The sequence below is a fragment of the Durio zibethinus genome, chromosome 27 (genome assembly GCF_047325235.1).
Source record: "Durio zibethinus cultivar Kanyao isolate XHJ-2024 chromosome 27, ASM4732523v1, whole genome shotgun sequence".
NCBI lineage: Eukaryota > Viridiplantae > Streptophyta > Magnoliopsida > Malvales > Malvaceae > Durio > Durio zibethinus.
The window spans coordinates 4,564,151-4,586,252 of NC_143188.1; the positions used below are offsets into that span (position 1 = coordinate 4,564,151).

Below are 22,102 nucleotides of genomic sequence, written 5' to 3' on the forward strand. Positions count from 1 at the left end.
CGTTGTTTTAGATTTATGGGATTAATGCATGGGATAAGTTTCTTGTATGACATGGACACCTTTCGGCCTTCACCTTTTGGTAGCCAAGTGTTGAGGTTGCAATCCTTACGCTCTACACATTTTGGGAAGCCAAGAAAGGCTATGATTTTAGCTTCTTTGGACCCTTCTTGTAGATTTCCTTCTGGTGCTTTTTGTTTTTGCTTTCGTCCAGGTTCATTTGCAGCACTTCCCTGATTACTTGATTTAATTTCCTATACTTTCATTATTTTCTCTCGACTGTCTTCTACTTGTCATTTTGCTAATTGTTTCTCTCCTATTTCCTAAGTTCTAAATTCTGATTCAATGGACACATCTTTTTAACTCTTGGAAAGCTATTGATGATGCAATGGCATCACTTGCGTTGAGAGGATCAAACTATTTGTTGAGCCAACAGAATCGGATCTACTCTTTGGACTAAAGTCATAAACATCTTAAAAATTAAAAATTAAAAAATTAAGAAAAATTTTATCTTAGACATTTCCAAAATTTTTTCCTCGTACATTTTTTATTACAAAATTAATAAATACGATGAAAGCATCCCAATCGAGTTCTAAATAAAACCTACATCTAATTAAGACAAAGGTAATTAAAAAAAAAAAGGCAAAAAGCTCAGCTCACATGAATGTATTATATATAATAAATCCCATAGAATCAGGGTTATCTTTAACATCTCCAACATCATTTTTTTCATCAAAATGGGATTCATTCCTTCTCTTTTTGACCATCCCCAGTCCAAGATTACCAAAATTTGCTGTACTTAACAGTGAAAGAACGGAACTTGGATCTCATGGATTTGGGTACTTTGATGCAAAAAACTTCACTCTTTCCAGTTAAAAAATAAAGAACAAAAGCCCACAAACCAATTTGGATTTAACGTTTTCTTTAATTTCAACTTTTTTTACGGTACAAATAATAAAAAATAACAGCCCATCAAATCAATCCAAAAATCTAATATTTTCATAGATACGTTTGATCCTATACCCCCAATATATCTATACCCTTTTTTGCCAGATTCCCCCCCCCCCCATGTAACCAAAGCTTCAAATTCTATTTCTGTTGTTCTTCTCTGCAGCAATGGAGAGGAGCTTTGACACACCCTGAGTCCAAATATCATAGTCTCTCTGGTTCCTGCACTCAAACTCTACAACGCCGCGCATCACTGTCTTCAATCCAAAGTATCTCCGGTTCTCTCCACCCTCGAGCAAGTGGCGGCCGGGCCAGGCTGGCATATTTTTAATCACCTCCAAGACCACATCTGCAGAAAAATTCAAAAGGTGATGAAGATTAAGATTTAAGACAATCACTTTTGATCTTCTTTTACTTTAGTGCCTCTAGCTTTCTCAAATCCCCATATGGAACAAAAATTCACATCCATTTCTGCATTCACATTATTAGACAAAGACAAAAGCAATGACATACTCTTTTTCTTTTTTGTGATGGTCCCAGCAACATGTCTACTCTTCATCTTCAACATAACCTGAACAAAAAGAAGTTTCAAAAGAGTTAAAGAAAGTAAAAAAAGAAGCACCCGGAATTTTAACACTAACTCCTACGACCCTTTCTCCTGTTTCTGCCTCTTTTGTAAATAAAAAAAAATTAAAAAAAAAAAAGGGAAAGCAATCGGATCAATTTTATCTCATCAGGTTTTTATGATTTTTTAAATTTTTGTTCAAGACATTTTACCCACTAAGGTTCACACTCTTAACATAATCGAAACAATTGATTCTCCAATAATTGAGCAATTTCATCTTCCATAAAAATATATCAAAGAAACATGACTGTGAATAAGAGAGCCACACCTGATTCATTCTGTTTACGTAAACAGAGACAATTTTCAAATGAAGATCACCTGGAACAATCAGAACAATAATTTAACCATGACTGTCAGTGTCACATTTGAAACTAAATTGGCTTACAAAAACAAAATAGGAGTAAGGACAATGAAATAACTTGTCTTCAAATAATGTTCAAACTGTCTATAAAGGAAAGCATATGCCAATTTTGAGCCAAACTCAACCAGAAAATTAAAAAAAAAAAAAAGGAAAATATTCTCCTCGTTATCCCAATTAAATTTTAAATAAATTTTCGTACAACAATATGAAGAAACAATAGGACATGCATCAAGGAATTTCACCTTTTCGAGTGCGCTTGAGAAGCTCACAACCTCTAGCGAGCAATTCCCTACTGCAAATTCCCAAGAAATTCCCTTCAGGAACAAGCTCCCCACTAAAGCTGCCATTAGAGTTGCCATTGCTCCCATTGCCAGCACTTTTATCCACAGGAATAACGGCTGCTATGTTCCATACCTCCTTCAGGGCCCTTGCCTTCAGGGTGGCCGCTCCTCTTAATGCTAACATGAGACCCCATCAATAATTTTCCGCAATTAATTCAACCATTTCATGTAAGAAATGATATATAAATGTATTGAACAAAACTAAATTTCGTATTCTTAGATGTTGGATTATCATGATATACCTGTTGCTGCCCCAGCGGTTAAGGTCATGATATCTCCAGCAGACCGGACATTGACTGCAGAGCTGATCAGAGAGGCCAAATGATCTCGCTCAGCCCCCATTGCTTCTGCCGCCTCCACACATTGTGCAGCAACAAGGGTGGCAGCTGATGCCACTGCCATATCCGTCTTTGCCATCTGCTCATCCTTCCCAGCACTGGAGGAGGTAGCAGTGGCTGCCGCGATAGCTGCCACAGCTGCTGCAATCCTGGCAACAGAAATAGCAGCATGTATCTGAGCATTATGAGCCCGTGTTTCTTCCTTTTTCTTCTCCCTCCTATCCTTCAGCCATCGTCCCACCGTCTTTCCACCGCCTGTCACGGCAGTTGTAGCAGGGATAGCCGTCGCAACTGCCGCTTTTGTACGGAACTGAGTGTTAGGGGAATTACTGGCGCCGCCAAATTGCTGCAAAGGTAAACGTGCGCCGCTCATTCTCGAGTCCATTGTCTAAATTGGGACTCTATCCGTTGTTTAAAAAAAGAGAAAATTGTTCTTTTTATCCATATTAAGAACTCAACATTAAAAAATTATAACAAAAAAAAATGTTTAAGATTATAAACATTACCCACCGCCATTGAAAGGCGATTTTTTCTTCTTTGGTGTCGATCAAACCATTAGACCATTAAATTAAACCTTTCAATTTTTTGAATGGTACTAGCCTCTACCAAAATGACAGCGAAGATTTTGGGGACAGAAACCAAAAACAAACAAGGGCAACTTTGGTAATAAAATTAAATAATAAATACCGGACAAAGCAGAATCACTCCAGTGAGAGGAAGTAGCTTTCTTTCCAAGTAAAACAAAAAAATTCACTTATGTAAAATTTATATATTTTTTTAATATTTAGATTAAAATGATAAAATTAAAAATTTTATTTTGTTTAAAATTAATCATGAATTTAATTTTAATTAAAAGTAAAAAAAATAATAAAACTTATGTAAGTGGATATTTGCTTAAAAAACATAATTCATTTATTTTTTTCTCAATTTATTTACATAGAACAAAGTCAAGCAAAAACACATGATACACTCTCACTGTCTTTTCTCGCTGTCTCTGGGTCTGGGGTGTTTTAATAAAAGAGGGCTTTGGTTACAGAGAAAGCCTGAGATTTATGTTTCTAAGCCAGTGACTCAGAAGTTCTATTGGTGCTCTGTTGTTGCCTAAAAGCGTCACAAAAAAGAAAACACATACTTACCATATTCTGATTTCTTTCAGTGGAGTGATTCCCCAAATGTTTTTATTTTTTGTTTTTGTTTTACTAAATTAGTATTGAATGAGTTCATGTTTTAAGGGAAGTAATATGTGAGTCAAAACTTAAAACAAACCTTAACATCATCAATCTCTGAAGGTGAAACTGGAGGACTATCTGTTAAGGAACCACAGCTTTGGGCTCCTGTTAATGGTCCACTGCTATGAGATAGTCTCCCTGAAGTTCTTGGAGATACTTCTTGCTGCTAACACAAAGAACACGGCAGAAAAACTTTAAGTGATTTAAAGGGGAAAAAAAAAAAGAAAATGGAACTTTTAATAGATTGAATTATTGATAACGCCAAAAGAATTGTTTTAAAGGAAACAGAACAATCAAAAACAAAGGAAATGAAAAGTACCCAGATGTTGAAAACTAAAAAGAAAAACATTTTAAAAACAACCTTAGAATAATTTTAAAAAATCTTTGTCTTGACATAGTAGCTCCTGCGACACTCACCGACTGTGACATGATTCTTTCCAAGACCATCTGGGAAGTTTCAGAAGAAGCAAAAGAGAAAGGGTTGCCTGAAACCATGCCACTATCTTCAAGCTCACCCGCTATGTCTTCTTGTATAACAACGTTACCACTCGAAGAACCTTTTAAATACATTTGATGTGAAGCAGCAGCTTGGGAAGATGGAGAAGCTAAAGCTCTTGAAACCTCAAAAGCTGATACACTCCATGATCGTGACAAGAACTCCATTGGTTCATGAGGCATCTCTGGAGGCCTGAACGGTGATGGTTCCTGTTCCGGCCTCCACTGTTCGACGACGGGTTTCTCCATTTCTTTTGAGGAAAGTTTTTAAGCGTAAGAACCGAACTGACTTTTAGAGTGGCGACAGTCGAGGAAATGGCCTTACTTTTTATTGAGGGATGTTAAAGTTGTAATTTTGTGCAATTAGTTGAGGATAAAATTGGAACTACGGGCTTTCTTTGTTTGTAGTATAGAGAACTTATAGAGGATTTGGGTGTCACGCGCAGGATGACAAGTACTGTATGGTAATTAAATCGAACGGTAGGATTTAATCACCGAAAGAGAATGAGTCATTTCTCAGGGTTCTTATGTGCGTTTCAGTATTTCATTGACTTTTTAAAGAAAAAATTTTAAATAGCACGTAATTATTTTTTTCATCTATAAGAAAATTGTTAGTCACGTTTGATCGATTTTAGCGACATTTTATTTTTTTAATTTGGTTTTCTTATTTAATTCATGAAACATGATTCGTGAAATTTTTAAAATTTTTCAATAGTACCAAAAAGAAAAAAGGGAAAATCAAAATTTTTCTAAGGTTTTTTTTTTTTATTATTATTGAGGGAAAGTGAAAATCGTATCATTTGTTCTCAATTAATTATATTTTTATATTATATTATTGTTTCTACTCTCTTTAAATTATAAAATAAATATAATTTTTGTTAGTTATAATTTCAACAATTACTCTTTTTTTATTGTTACTCATAATAAAATTAAAATAAAATTTAAAATATCTATACTTAATATAATTTCTTATAAAATCTAAAATATATCTATTTAATATTATAACATATAAAATTTATTCCCAAAAACTCTCAAAAGCTATTTATCACCCCTTCCAACCCTCACATCAATTTTACCGCGAAGGTAGGTTTACTATTTTATTATGTATGAAGAATTAACGTTAAGATAGTAATTAGGATCGAAAAATTATAATTATTGAAAATATAAAAAATATATTTTTAAAATTCTTTATTTTCAACAAAAATAATGTATTATTCATATAACACATGTTATCTATATGTCAGTGCTATTCATATGCCATCAATAATAATATAGTAAAAAAAAATTTATTAGATAATCTTATATTTCTCTAAATCAATACAAAATCTTACATTTCTTAAGTCAATAAAATTCATGCATCACACATTTTCTTTTAATATTATGTTTTATTAAAAATATTTTTTCTTTTAAAATATACGAATTCGTGAATCAAACGTTCCATAAATATATTCATAAAAATTCACTCTTATTGGAGGATCTTATTCTTTATGTTAATTTAACACTTTTTGGTATGTTTCTCATCTTCAATTTTGAGTATAAATGAATTTGTTATACTCGTACTCTATTTGTTTAATTAATGAATTTAAAATATTATTTATAATTATTTATTAAATTTAATAAATAAATAAAAATTGAGTTTATTTAGGAATTGTTTATCAAACCTTTGTATTTGTTTACATCTTTAATCTTAAGTTAATCAATATATAGTTAAGGAGATAAGCAAAACTTTTATAGTAATTTATTGTAAGATGTATATTTAATCATTTTTTTTATAATGCGATTTGGAACTAATTTCTTTGTGAACGATTTTAATTTATTAATCATATAAAATTTTTCTTATTGTTAAGTAAATACAGTTCAATTTTTATATGCCTAAGTAGTAAGTAAAATGATTTATTGCTAGAGAAATGAAACATGACACTTGAAAACATAATTTAGAACCACTTCCAAACATTAAAATGAAAGAAAAAAATGAAATTAATGAGTGTAAAAATTCATTATCTAATTAATTTCCGTCAATTAAATTTGTTGCACTATACTTTTTGGTACATTAATTTCTTTCATTTATGGCATAGTGAACCAAGTTAAGTTAGCACAGTGCAAAGCATGCAAAAATACTTTTATTACTGTATAACATTACATGAGAGTACGGTATATATTATTTTTTTACAATACAGTTTACCTATAGATTATATGAATATTAATGGGATGTTAGTTAATTTCATTTATAAAGGAATTGTCATTTGCAAGGTGTCCTTTTGCATTATTATTGACCATGTGCAACTAAATTATTTTTTTTTTCTTAATTTTTTAGTTTTTCTCTTGTTCCTCTTTGGTTAGCTTTCCATTAATGACGTGACAAATTTTTAAATTCAAAATCTTAAAAGAAAAGAAAAAAGGGAATTTTGGCCGGTCAGATTTGTTTTTTTTTTTTTTTTTGATAATTTAACAAATTTTAGTTATTTGGAATTAATTATTAGGATTTTTTTTTTGTAAGAGATGTTTTTCATTGGTCTTTTGAAAGGTGTTGCTTAAAAAACTCAGCTGGAGCATCCTGCATTAATAATATGATTAATTAATTGTTTAAAAAAAACGTGAGAACTATGTATTAGAGTATCACCACAAAAGTACTTTCAGAATAGATATTAAAAGGGCAGAAGCATTAAAGAGATAAAATAAAAAATTAAATTAAAAAAAAAAAAACCAAAATGTGGAATATATGTTTAAAGCTTCGGTTTGAGAAAGCAATTATGTAAGTGGAATCTAGTGAAACTTATAATATTGCTGCATGTAAAATGGAAAAAACACATACAGCATAGTTGCAAGAAAAAATAAACATGAAAAAATAAAATAAAATTCCTAGTTGTTAAAAGATGAATGTTAATATCAAAGCCATTTTCTCATGGGCTCAAATTTTTATATCAATAAATTATAAAAACACAGAATTAAATATTATAATATAGTTATCATGAATTGATACTTAATATCTATATGCATTTTATATTTTAGTAGGCACAAAAAATGTTTGTAAGTTTATATAAATTTAAAATAATAATGGAATATCAAACTATAATTTAAACTATGTTTAATCTACCATTTATTTTAAAATTACAAAAATAAGAAAACATAAATTTAATAATTATTAAACTCTTACTCATAATTCGTGATATCATTTAATTTAATTTGTTTATCATTTACCTATCATAATATTTTTATTATTGACATTTAAGATTAGAAAAAATTCACATTCATTAAACCATGCTACTAATTGACCATTTTAACATTTCAACATTTTATCAATATAATAATTTTTTAATTCATCAATTATTATTAAATTTGTAAAAGAATACTAAATATAACAATTTCAAAACAAATATTAATATCCATCCAACACTAATTTGCCACAAAAATCAACATAAAATTATGCATATAAAAATTAAGACCCAACATGTCCATAACAACCAAGACCCAAAAAACCTTCTTTCTAAAATAATTTTTAATTAAAAAATATTATCAAACTTGAAAAAAATCCAATAAAAAATTCCAAAAAAAAATTAAATTTCACTATAAGAGACTAAAATACTTAATACCCATCCTACCTTATTTACCAAAAAATAATATAAAAATTACACTTATAAATACCAAGCCTTACGGATGCATAACAACTAATAACCAACAAACTTTACTCATATAAATGCCAAATAAAAAACTTTAAACTAAGACCAATATAATTAATTACAATTCACCAAAATACCCAACAAAATATCAAATCTCAAACACACTTTATGACAAAAAATTTTTGCTAAATTGTTTTTAAATGTCAGTTGAATGAGTTGTAATATATAACTAAATAAAAATAAAATTAGCACAGTTATAAAATTAAAAGACAAAAAAAAAAATTAAGATTGATGTTATATAGAATAGAATAGATATTGATGATTAAATATTAAAAACTTTTAACAGTAAGTTATTGATTATTGATACTTGCGATAGAGTTAGAAATAAGATTTAGGATTAGTTATGAATTTGGAGAATGCTACAATACAAAAATGACGTGTTCATTTGTTCTATCATATTATTTATTTTAAATTTAAAATTTAAATCTATTAATCCAAATTCAAGATCCGATAATCAAGTATTTTATTTTTTATAATTAATTATTAAAAGCACTTTTTAAAATTATCATATTAAACAATATAGTTTTTATAAAATTACATAATATTTTTAAAATATATTAAAATTCATAAAATTAATTATTAACTATTGCATTTAATATAAAATAATATTATAAATAATAATTTAACAACTACCTTAAAAGTACTTTATGGGAACTCATTAGTAAAAGTATGAGTAAAATATAGATACTAATCTCTCAAACTATGAGTGAGTAAAATATAATATTAAATATATTTTGTATATTATATGTAATTGTGTAAATATAATGATAGAAATATTACCGTAAAAATATCTAATATAAAAATAAAATAAGTATAATTCGTTAAATTCAAAACCATAAGAATTAATCTTTATTTTTTCTCTTTCAAGGTGACATCTCAAACCATAATTTCTTTAATCTCATCTCACTGCGATCCTTGACTTTTCATTCTACTTCTAGTTGTCATAATTTTAATAGATAAAGTACAAATTTATTACTATAATTATTTTGAGTTCATCATTCTTAAACTAAAATTATTTTTTTAATTGAATATTTAAATATATATTTTTAAATAAAATATATTTTAATTTTAATTGACTAAATACCTATAAGATTAGGTAATAGTATTTATAATTAAGTTTTAAACAAATTAACCGATCAAACCAATTTAATTTAATTAATTGATCGACTACCAAATTAATTTTGATTGGTTAATGAAAATTATTTTAAAATATTTTTTATTTTTAGTGAATTCGATTCAAAAATTAAATTAACTAAAATTTTAATCAAAATTTAACACAATCCAAATATAAATAAAAAAATGAAATGGATCATTTTATTTCATAAGTTATTAGAATTTTTAACATAATACTTTTTATATTTAAATATTTTGTTGGGTAATTTTATTTAGTTTATTTAAAATACAAAAAAATTAGAGTTTAAAATATAATTTAATTTAAATATATTTATTATTCGGTTAACAAAAAAAATTAATCGAATCGATTAAATTAAATTCGGTTGATTAATTTTTAAAATTAATAAATTTGATTTGATTAATAAAATTAAAATAATATCATTCAATTAATTTGATTTAAAATAATTCGAATCAAAATTAATAAAATTAATAGAACGAACATCCTTAAAAATGGAGATGAGAAGGAAATTTCTCCAAGGTGAGGGACAAGGTTGGAATAACGGGATTAAGGATGGGAATGTTGATATCCTTAAACAAAATTACTTATCCTTGGGAACGAAGAAAAACGCCCATATATATGTTGGGATTATCTCATCGATTGTAGAAGGAAATTTGTTATTGAAAATTATGTTTGTGAGATCAAAAACATTTAAGAGAAGATGCTACAATAATATATTATATTAGTTACAGGTGAAGTCAATTGGATAAAGTTAATTTGATTACATATGAGTATTGATCATTTTATTTGAATCAGGTGTAATTAAAATTTCTTGAAAGTCAATGTGATCATAGAATTTATATTAAGGTGAATATTTATTAGATATTGACTCAAATTTTAATTGAGAATCAGTTTAAATTGTAATGAAATTTTGTAGTTAAAAAATTACTTGATAATTAAAAATAAATATTTTTAATGGATAAAAGTTTCTAATAAATAAAAATCCTTAGCGATCAAACAATGAAGCTTTATAAATATAGAGTAAGTATTAACTTTTAAAATTATGAAAGAGAATTATAAAATCTTTATATGGGATATAAGTATGTAGGGATGTGAAAAAAAAATTGTTTAGAAAAAACACTGGTTGTATAGGATAAAGGATATTTTATATGTTATATACATTAAAGAGTATGGAAACTAGGATTATTTTAGGAACTCAAGATTAGTTTTTGTTTATGATGTTTTATATATTTTTTAATTTCTATGTTTTTATAATAAATTTTTTTTTTCATCGATAAATGTAAGTAATTAAATCGAATCATATTAAATATTATTTTTTATGTGTAATTTATTTTATATTAATTTTATTGTATAATTTATATCTGCTTAAAAAAATCCCAACAATAATTTTATGAACCATTACAAGTTGAATAAGTTAGGTCAAGCCAAAAAATACATCAGGTCAAGTCGAAGCTAAATAATTTCGTCCATTATTTCCATCCCAACCTAAACATTTAGAAAATTTGGCAGATAAGGAATTTTTATTATCAAAACAAAAACAGGAAATTTTAATAAAACAAGCATGAATTCAGAAGAAAAAAAAGAAAAACATTCGAAACAGAAAATGCCGGCAGGCGGGACCCTGGACCTGGAGCTTAGTGGAGGAGCTGAATCGATCACTCACGCTCTGTTATCTGTATCCCATCTGGAAGAATTTAATGAAATGGGCCTTTCTTAAACTAATGAATGGTTAACATCAATCATTAGGCAAAGACTCAAAACAATAGCATTACTTTCATTCAAGTCCTTTAGGGATTATATTTATATGCTTCTTCTGAGCCAGGGTCTTTTGGAGAGACGGCAAAATAAAAAATAAAAGTGATAGTGAGATTAGGTGAAATTAAATATTGTAATGGTAAAATTAAAATTAATAATTTAAATATATAATTGAATATAAATATAATAATAACCATAAAATTATTTATTTTTACATTAACCCAAAGGACTGCCCTATGCAAGGTAATAGACTGCTCTAGGATCCAATTATCCATGGACCTTTCCCCTTTAGTCTGGAGAGAAACTGAGGGCAACTGCACCACGTGATGCTATTTAAATGCACCTTCGATGCGGTGGCATCGAAAATGCTACTATGGATTTTTTATGGGATTTTATTTCTTTTATGTGTTTTAGTAGAATGTTTAATTTGAAAATTTAAGTTTGAGGTTTAAGTTTAAAATTTGCTTATCCTGCCAGAAATATTCAACAAAAGTTGAAGAATATGTATGCTTTCCCTTCACTTTTTAATATATTTCATTAAGAAATTAGTTACTAACTTTCCTCAGGCTAGCTATGAGTACTTTTATTAATTTTTAGGTTCTGAACCTGAAAATGGGAAGCATCAGTAATTAGTTACATGACATCTAACAAAATGTTCTAGGAAGCAAAGATGATAACGTGGAGGAATCAAAGCAATGAACAGTCTTTATACATTACATTAAATATCACGTCACCATTAATGGCTCCCCTTCTCCTCGCTGGACCTAATCCACGGATTGGGATTTGAATATAATTTTTTAAGTTTGAGTCTGGTCCGATATAGTTTGGAATATAAAATTATTAATAAAATTATTAATTTAAGTTTTATTTAAAATATATTTAAAATATTAAAATATAAATATTTTAATAATTATTTTAAAAATTTTACTTGAAAAGACGAGTTAAGTTGAGCATTGAACTAAACCTTTAAAAGACAGGTCAAACTTGAGTAGTTTTGGCTTAAGCTTGATCAGATAATTATAGGAGTTTATTTGATTGATTTAATTAATTTTAAATTAAATTAATTAAATTAAATTATTTTATTTTTATTAATCAAACTAAATTTATTAATTTAAAAAATTAATAGATTGAATTTAATTCAGTCGATTTAATTATTTTTTTTTGTTAGCCAAATAATAAAAATATTTAAATTAAATTAAATTTTAATTTTTTATATTTTAAATAAATTTATTAAATAAATTATTTAAATACCAAAGTATTATGTTAAAAAAATATAATAATTTATAAAATAAAATGATTAATTTAATGTATTTTTCATTTTACATTTAGATTATATTATATTTTGGTTAAAATTTTGATTAATTTAATTTTCAAGTCAAAAAAATCAAAAATTAAAATTCTTTTAAAATTATTTTCATTAATCGATTAAAATTAATTTAATAATCGATTGATTAATTAAATTAAATCGATTTAATCTATTAATTTGATTAATATCAAATTATAAACACCTTTACAAATAACTCTTTTTTAAAATAAAGTAAAAAAAATTTTATTTTCTTTTTAATATTTTTACTTTTTTTCTTTCGTTAAGTTTTAAAACATGAATAAGGTAACATAACTTTTAATGTTTATATTATAATATTATATATTATATAATATAAATATTAAAAATAATATATACAATTAAAAAAAAAAAACATATCAGACTTGAATCTCGAATGTTATAAAGTCAAAGCTTGATTATTTTTTGAAACGGATCTTATTTTTTATCTAGCTCCATTTAACAAACTTAATAGTTTTGTCCACACCTTTTTAAATATCGGATAAACCTTCGAATTTGGGCGATCCACCATTAAACAAACGAGTTTGGGTGGATTACCATTCAGTAGGTCTACATCTATATCCATATATTAAAAGGATTCCATTGATTGTTAATTATTGACACGTGTCCATTTTATGGGCTGAATTAATAATTGATTATATCATTTTTGTTGGATTTAAAAAGAGGCAAATGGGCAGAATTTTATTTGATCTACTTAAAAAAAAAAAAAAAAAAACTCTTAGCAAACTCCATCAAATGAGATTTTTCATATTAATTTTTTTCCTTTTATTGATTAATAAGCTATGGAGTTTTCTTTTTTTTCAAGAGGGAGTGGGAGGAAAGAATACTAAAATGAAAAATAAAATTATATAAGAAAATTAGTGGGATAAGAAGAAAGGACCTAGTCCAATGGGGAAGTATATAAACCTAATTTTGTTTGATCAATTTGAGCTTGTTCGATTTCTATACATGATTTGAACATTTTCAATTTAAGTCAATTTAAGTGTTTTAGTTAGACTCATTTGAATTTTGGTCTGGATTATTCGTTTTCGGATCGTTTTTGTATGGGCCAAAGCCCAATCCAATTTACTTTGGATCAATTTGAAATTAGGTTATATGGGTTCGAAAGCCCAAAGTCCAAGATTGAGTTTAAAGCCCAAAACTTGGAAACTCAATATTTGATTTTAAGGCCCAAATTTATACATATATATGTATTTTAGATTCAATTACTTTTATTAATTAGTAAATTACAAAAAAAAAAAAAAAAAAACAAAAACAAAAAAAGCAAAATATCAAAAACACAAAAAAAAAAAAATGCAATGTGAGAACGGATGGTTGAATTTTGGTTGCCAAAACTTTTTCCCCTTTGTTTTCTCTCTACCCCAAAATCAGTACTGTTAAGTTCCATCTCTAGCTATCCCTTATCTTTCCTCATGTTTTACCCTTATTCATTTTCAACATGAATTCAGCAAAGACATTTAACCTTAAATGCAACATGCTACATCTCTCAAAATGCAGCAATAGCTGCTACAACAACAGTAAAAAAGTAGTAATGTTTAGCGAATATTTGATAAGTATCTCATACGATGAAGAAAAAGAGAGAGGAAATTTTTTCCCAAAAACCATCCAACTATAAAAAGAACTCCCAGCAAAAAATCCTAACTCCCATTAACAACCAAACTACCTAGCAAAAAGGGAGGAGCCTAAGCCCATTCCCTATCACCTACCAGTAGCCCACTCTCGGTACAGAAAAGACCCATCACCACTGTCCCAAAAAGTCCCATTTGACTTTCCTTCAAAAAAACCACCCCCAGTCAAGAACTACCATTGTGAACCTCTAAAAAAACCACCCACAGTCAAGAACTACCATTGTGAAGCCCTTACTGCTGTAGACACTTAATTTTGTTCACGTTAATATAAATTTGTTTTATTTTTTTAGACTTAATTTACTTGTTTTTATTTAAGCCGATTTAAGTGAATTTTTTTAGCTTAATTTGCACTTTTTTGAGTTGATTTAAGTTTTAAATTGGATTGATTTGAACTTGTTCCGAATTAGTTATTTTTAATCTTCTTTTATTGTTACTATTATTATTATTTGGTATTAATTTAATTAATTGAAAAATTACAAAAAAATATATATATACAAATAAATAAGTAATTAGTTAAGTTATTGTTATTATTGCAATTAAATTAAAATTAAAAAAAGGAAACAAACAAAAACAAAAGAAAAATAAAATAAGAGGAAATAAACGGCAGTTGCTACCAATTCTTGCCACAATAATGCACCGACCACTGCCCTTATGCACCAAGGTCGACCTTTGCAACACCTTACCCATTCCATGCCACAAGCGGCCAAATCTTTAGCTAGTTTTTCCTGCAAGACAATAAAAATTCATCGATTAAAAAAAAAGAGAAGCACCCATTTTCGGGGAAAGGTCGAGCACCTATAATAGTCTTAGATCTTAGTCTAAGTATCCCTTTTACCAAGCCCATTCACCAGACCATCCCAGTCCTTAGTCTCGCCCTTAACACAACCTTCGAGAACACCCCATCACACCACTCCCAACTTACAAAATACCCTAACCCTAAGCTACCATTTTCACCAACCTGGCCCTGTGTCAGCCCCGACCTACATAAGCACCAACCCAGCTTACCCCTACTTTACCAAACCATCCCTTGCTCGCATAAACCCCAATCAAACCTCTTTACTTGCTTACCTTTGAGAACATAGAAAACCAAAATCAAGTCCCGAGCCCTTCAACCAAGCCTCTTCCTTTGCACACATGAATTTAGTAACTTTAAAGATCCCTTGCTTGCCTCGACATACGCTTACTTACGCCAAAAACTGGCACCAAAACCAGTACTAGCTCTACCCTTTAAGAACTACCCTGCCTAGCCTCCATAATAACCTAGATTACCTTTTCAACCCCTGAATCTAAAGCCCTAGCACCGTCCTAAGCCAAATCATCCATCTCCACCCTCGAAATTCCTAAACCCCATATGACCAAGCCCTATTCAACCATCCTTACAGCTTGATTACCTACCATAAAAACCCTAAGCCCCACTAGAAACCACATAGAAAAATACCTTTTCGAACCAAGGAAATACAAAAAAAAAAAAAACCAAAAGAAAAACCTCGAAACCTAAAATAATAAAAAAAAACAAACAACAAAAAATATATCACAGTCCTTCATTAAGGGAAGAACTCAGCAATGCTAGGCCAATTTAAAAAAACAAAAAAAAAATTGTTTACAAAAAAAAAAGAGAGATAGGAACGTTGGTAAAAGGGAAGCAACGATAGCGCCATTATGCACGATAGATACGTGGCAGAGTTAAGAGCTTAATTGGCATTAAAGGCATGTTAGGTGGCTAATATCGGTGGTAATGCAATAGGCTGATGTCGAAACTAGGCACGATTAGGATAGGGGAATATCTAGTTCGTAATTTATTTTGAGGGAAAGAGACACAATTTTTTTTTAATAGGGAAGTTGAAATGAAATAAAAAAAGTTTTAAAGTTTTATAGCAAAAAAAAAAAAAGTAAAGAGGATCAAGTCAACCTGACCCAGACCTGTGATCTGGCTAGTGACCCAAATTAGCCCAGGCTCCAACCTGTTCACCTAACTTAGCCTACCTAGTCCAATCCAAGTCCAATAAGATATTCATCAAATTAGGCTCATCTTTTGTTGTGAATCATATTGGATTTAAGTCCAATTAATTCAATTTACTTATTAGTTATTTGTTCATTTTTGCATGCATTTTTAATATAAATAAACATTAATTATTTTAAATTATTGATAATGAAATAAATAAATAAATATTATCGTCATTGTGCATTAAATGATTAAAATCATAATTTTAATTTTACTTTGCAAAAATCATGTGTTAATGTAATGAAAGTAAATAAATGAAATTCCTGAATACTACCTAGATGTTGGGATATTTAGGAAATTTTATTTCATTAAAAATTTTCATATATTTTTACAACTCAAAATAAATTCGTTTTGTTAAAAACAATAAATATAAAAATATAAAATAATAAAAATAATAAGACAAGATTTTAAATATAAAAAATTACATCCAAACTCTGTCTTGATGTTAGAGAGTCCAAGCGATCTCTTTATATTTGAAAACTTGATTTTTAAAGTCGTATTTTATCATCATCTGCATATAACTCATTTTTAGAATAATATGTACATTAATAGTTCATTTATATATTTGTTGATGTTTGATATTAATTATATTATTTTTCTTTTTTTTTTGCATAAAAAGTTTTTTTAAAAATTTTTAGTTTTAAACAAATAAAATTAAAATAGCATTTCAAAAAATATAATTATCAGTACTCTACCTAGATAATGGAGAGTCATCAATTATTATTATTTACAATGAGTGTCATTTTATTCTTTTTGATGAAATGTTATGATAAATCTTAGATGGAAAGACTATCTTCGAATTATACCTTTATGTCGAGGACTTTGAACGTATTTCTTTAATTTGAAGATTTTTATAATATTCTTAAATAAAGATTTTTTAGAACAAGCTTTATTTCTTATTAACAAAGTATTATAATTAAATTTCATATTAAAAACTATTTTTATCCAAAATTATAAATAACGCATGATTAATTGATACCAATTTTATGGGCACTGTAAAGGTGCTAATCATTCCCTATGCATAATCGATTGCCAAACTTGATTCTATTTTCATAAACCAAAACTATATTTTTAATAAAGCTTTAAACTCGTTTTTTATAATTTTATTAAAAAATAAACTTTTGGATGGCCATTTGCACCCTAAAAAAGATTGTGGTGACTTAATGTGTTTTTTCACAATTTTTAAATTTTTATGTCTAGCGATTGAGTTTTCGAACCAATACATTATGATAATTGCAACAAGCACTAAAACCCTTAACCCTCTAGCCCCATATAGAAACCATCATAACCCCAATCCCAATAATAGGAATTGAAAAACAACATAACCAATTCAGACAAGCCATAAGGCTAGTAGCCCCTCAAATTTCTATTTCTAAACGAATGCCCTAACATCTTTAGCCTTAGCCAAGCCTACTAGCTGTGACCACCAATAGCATATGCCACTAGCTCCACCGCAACCTTCCTTACCAGTCGAGACCTATTTAGCCACCTTTAACCCCGAACCTTGAATCACACATTGCTACCAAGCTCAGCCTCATCATGACCACCACCACAACAAATCCCCTTCAGAAAAACATCTACCCATAGACTACCAGATACACATAACAAAAAAAAAATAGTCATGCTTCCATATTGTTCCTAACATCCACCCAAGCCTATGGTCAAGAAACCCAAAACATAAAAAATCAAACACACAAAAAAATGCAGAAAACAAAACACAAAAAAATAAAATGCATTCGTCTTAAAGGAAGTAAAAGCAATAAAAAAAAAACCAAAAATGCAAAAGATTAAGGAGAGAGAAAATGAGGTTTTGTTGAAGTCTCGATTTAAGATAGTCATAAGGAGTTTCAGCGCTATATTTTTGGAGGAGATGAAGGCATAAAACAAAGAAATAACATACTAAAAGGTGGGGCTGCTACAAGCAGAAAAGGTAGGAGTTTTTGGTAGTTTTTATTGTGACATTGAACCTAGATCTAGGATTATTCGAGTTGATTCACAAAAAATTAAGGCTGGATTTGAGACCAAAGGGTCGAATAAAGCTCAGGATGAAAATTTGAAACCGAAAGGCTATAGGCAGTGTCGACGACAAGATGGGTTTTTGGCTAGAATATGGAGAGTTCCTGGGTTTTTTTCTTTTTAAGAAGATAGGTTTTTTTGTAGAAAATGGAAGTGAAATGAAATAAAAAAAAACTTTGATATTTATAATATGTTTTAAAGTTAAAAAAAAAAAGAAAAAAAAGTCACCAAGTAGGTTTACTCGACCCGCACCCAACCTCAACCCGCCAACCTGACCTGGATGACTAGTCCAATCTCATTTTTGCATACCTAACCCATACCCATTACGCCCAATACTAGTTGCTATGGCTTGTTTGCAATTTTGACCCAACCAAAACACATTCTATTAGAATCCATCACCCTTGTCATTTGGGCTTTAAAGGCACTTTACGCTTTGGGCTTTAAGTCCACTTGGTATAATCCTTCCCCTTTAAAACTCTATTAGCTCATGTAATTATTTGTTTTAATTTCTATTATAAATATGTACATGTTTATGTCAAATTATAACAAAATGCATACTTAGGAATTAAAATTTGAATGCTTATGTTAATAATTTATATGCGTAAATTTGCTAATGGGATAATTGTAAACATCATTTTGTATTTATTTGATTATTATTATTATTATATTTTTTTCTTTCTTCTTCTTCTTTTTTTCTTTTTTGGTTTAGCTCGACAAGAATCTGAGTGCATTAAATGTATTCTCCTTGAAAGTTTAAAATCATAGCTACCACCACTACCGGTAGCCACCTGACACACTGCCTAACTTGGCAGCGAAGATTTTTGGTTGAAAATAAAGGATTTGAATCTCAGAAAATCTAAGATTTGAATCCCAGAAAGCTCTATAAATAGAGGTTATTACCTACAAAAAGGGAAAAGGATCAAAAAAAAAAAAGAGGGCTTGCAAAAAAAAAGATAAAAAAATAAGCATTGCCAGATTAAAAAAAAAACTTTCTACATGAAAAAAAAAGGGAAGAATCAAAACACCAAACAAAACACAGTCCCCTGGGAACGAGAAACCCAAACACAAAAAAAAAGGTAAACCAGAAAAATAAAAAAATTTTGGTCGAACCTTCCAAGCCAGATCTGTGCCATTTGGAGCTTTTTTTTCGTAGAACTAAGCTCAGATCTAAACTTAAGAGACCATAAGGAGTGTTTTGAAAGATTTTTGAATTTTTTAACACTGGCGATGATGGCTGGAGCTTGCCGGCAATGAGGAACACGGTGGCCATCAAGGCGGATGGCCGTTAGCCCTAAATCGATCGAAAAAAAAAAGGAAGGTTTTTTTTTTTTTAGAGAGAAGAGAATGACCAAAAAAAAATTGGGGCATTTTATATAAACTGCCAAAACCAAAACGACGCAATTTTCAATAAAAACCAAAACGATGTCATTTTAGCACCTAAGGATCCACACATCAACCTGTGACCCGACCCAGGGTCCGCGCACATAACCTGATGATCCATCCATCCTTCAGCCTCTGATCGATCCAGATGAATCGATCGGGACCTAACTAAACCGTCTTCGAATCGCTGACTCAAGTTGCTCTAACCAGACTAAACCACTGATGTCATACCGAACCATCGAACGAAACTGCGTTGACCGATCCGGTTCAAGTAAAAAAAAATTTTTTTAAATTTTTTATATGTTATTTTTATAATTTTTATGCATATTAAATTATTTGTATTTGTCAAAATAAATTTTGTTAAAATTTTTATAATTTTGATAGTTTTAAAATAAACTAATAAAATAAAATAAAATAAAAATAAACCTTAAATAATTTTAAAAAATAATAAAAAAATGTAAGAAAAAGAAAATTTTTTTCTGATGATGAGATTCAAAGGTACTCCGAGTAGTGATTTCTAAGAAATCTCTAAGTGAAAAGATTTTTTTTAAATACTACCAATGTATTGGAGTATTTATAAAAGGTTTTCAATACAATAAATTTTTTCTTTTTGTTAATCAAAAAGTAAAAATTAACTAATTTATTAAAAAATAAAATAAAAAATAATAATAATATAAACGTAGAAAAAAAATTTATCCAATGATGGGGTTTTAAAAGTATTCCGAGTAGTAATGTTGTACGAAATCCCTAGGTGAGAAGATTTTTTAAAATATTATCAGTGTATTGAAATATTTATAGAAAAACTTCAATATAATAAAAATTCTTTTTTTTCTTCAAAAATTTAAATTAAAAATAAAATAATTAATAAAATTTCTAAAAAAAAGAATAAAATGTGTACATCAACATGAAAACATTTTGCATTGCATGCATGATATAATTTTTTACGAAAAGTAAATTTGAGCCTCTAATGATGAGATTCTAAGGTATTCCGATAAGTGATGCCTAAAAAATCTCTAGGTAAGAAAATGTTCTTCTAATGTTATTAACGTACTGAAACATTTTAAGAATTATTTTGATAAAAGGGTTCTAATTTATTTTTCTCGAATAAAATTTGAGCACTAAAAAATAAAATAAAATTAAAAAAATAATTTCTAATAAATGAAAAATCAAGAAAATTATTTAGAAAATTATTTTTCAAATACAAAAAATAAGACTATTTTTATTAAAATCAATGGATAACACATAGTTAATTGGTATTATTTTAAAAGGACGTTGTGGGGGTGCTAATTCTTTCTCATATGTAATCGACTTTCGAACTCAGACTATTGCACAGACCCTAAAATTATCTTTTTAATAAATTTTAATTAATTTTAAGATTTCATTAAAAGGATATGTTTTAATAGGTAACCAATCGCACATAGCCAAAAAAGATTGGTGGCGACTCCTTTTTTTTTATTTTTTTTATTCCAAATTCATCGGGTGGACACAAAATCGTTATAATAGCTTGGCGACTCCACTGGGAATGCCATTTGTTTTCAAGAATCAAATCGAAATTAACTACATGTTATCCTCAAATTTTGATTTAAACAGTCCTAATCAGTTTCTTAGATTTTTATTTTTCACTTTTAACAAAAAAAAAATAAAAAATAAAAACAAGTCTAAAACAAAAAGAAAAAATTCACACACATTTCTTTCACTATACCTCTTATGCTTTACTTTTTTTGTATATATTATTCTCAATAAATTAAGATATAGTTGCACACACAATAACACGATGCATTTCATGGATGAGCTTTATACCCAGGTTTCGTCCCTTATAGGAGGAAGTAGAGTACCTATGCCCTCGTAAGGTAATAACCTCCGTAATGGCAAGCAAAATACTTTCACTCAAATTGAACCATTTTCATTCGTAGCCTGTAATGGGTAAGGATCAAGGTACCTCACTAGTCTAGCATGGATGACAGTGAGGAATAATTTAAGAACCTTTAAACATGTGTTAATCTAAACCCAGCATGTAATAAAACTAGGAAACTAACCTTAGGTAGAGCCTCGTCCACCTTCTTGTAAGAAATACCTAAGAATAAAAGTTATGTGTAATGCAAAACAAAACAAAACAAAACAAAAAAATCTCAAAACTCAAAACATATTTTTTTAAACCGTATTCTTACATTAACTCAATTTTGTTTCATTTTTTTTACATTAATCGTATCATACAGTTCTATATCGAGATATTTGCTCTAGGACATATTTATCCCAAGAAATTTTCATGGATCTCATAGAACTACAGATTTGCTCATTCTCAATCAGTGTCCCATGTGAGCCATATAATGAAGTACATGTTTAGTCGAAAGAAGCTCAATAAAAGAATAGAGATTGCTTGTCTATCGACTATATGTTTGAGTTACCTGAAAAGGTGTATTTAGATCTCACACAGAATGATTTAAAAGATTTAGCCATCATCTGGGGTCAGTTAAATAAAAAAAAAAAATTTTTTTGCAAGAAGTATGGGCATATTGCATCTCTCATTCTAGTAATGATCGATGAATAGTTAATCAGGGTAGCTATATAGTTTTGGGATCCATCCTATAGATGCTTCACTTTTAATCAAGAAAATTTGGTGCCAACTATTAAAGAGTATTCGATTTTACTTAGAATAGAACTACAGTGTCTAAATAAAGTGTTTACTCGAAAGTCAAAATTAGGTTATAGCAAAAAGTTGGCCAAGCTTATGGGGGTTAAAATGGAAACCATTGATTAAGCCTAAAGGTGAACATCTCGACATCCGTTGGGACTATCTTCGAAACTTCATTCAAGGGTATTTAAATGATGATCAAGG

At 28.6% G+C, this 22,102-nt stretch overlaps 1 protein-coding gene across 2 annotated transcripts; it reads right to left on the reverse strand.

The window, feature by feature from the left end:
- Nucleotides 1-549: 549 nt before the first annotated feature.
- Nucleotides 550-4,649, reverse strand: LOC111279679 (VAN3-binding protein-like). Of its 2 annotated transcripts, none has more exons than XM_022866660.2 (7): nucleotides 4,257-4,649; nucleotides 3,877-4,002; nucleotides 2,515-2,956; nucleotides 2,174-2,389; nucleotides 1,839-1,888; nucleotides 1,459-1,516; nucleotides 550-1,294 (listed from the first exon to the last, which is right to left on the reverse strand). In XM_022866660.2, exons 1-7 carry the CDS (start codon nucleotides 4,581-4,583, stop codon nucleotides 1,080-1,082), a joined length of 1,434 nt encoding a protein of 477 aa, XP_022722395.2. In that variant the 5' UTR covers nucleotides 4,584-4,649; the 3' UTR covers nucleotides 550-1,079. The 2 variants fall into 2 exon arrangements, with proteins under 2 accessions (XP_022722395.2, XP_089612730.1); XM_089756604.1 differs by having other exon boundaries at nucleotides 844-1,294; nucleotides 3,877-4,005.
- Nucleotides 4,650-22,102: the final 17,453 nt, after the last annotated feature.

Excerpts from the sequence above, each read along its gene's own strand:
- LOC111279679 (XM_089756604.1), bottom strand. The coding sequence starts at position 4,583 with ATGGAGAAACCCGTCGTCGAACAGTGGAGGCCGGAACAGGAACCATCA. Across the intron at positions 4,006-4,256 it reads AAAGAATCATGTCACAGTCG|CAGCAAGAAGTATCTCCAAG; the intron begins GTGAGTGTCGCA and ends TCTTTGTGTTAG. Across the intron at positions 2,957-3,876 it reads CAGAGATTGATGATGTTAAG|CAATTTGGCGGCGCCAGTAA; the intron begins GTTTGTTTTAAG and ends TTACCTTTGCAG.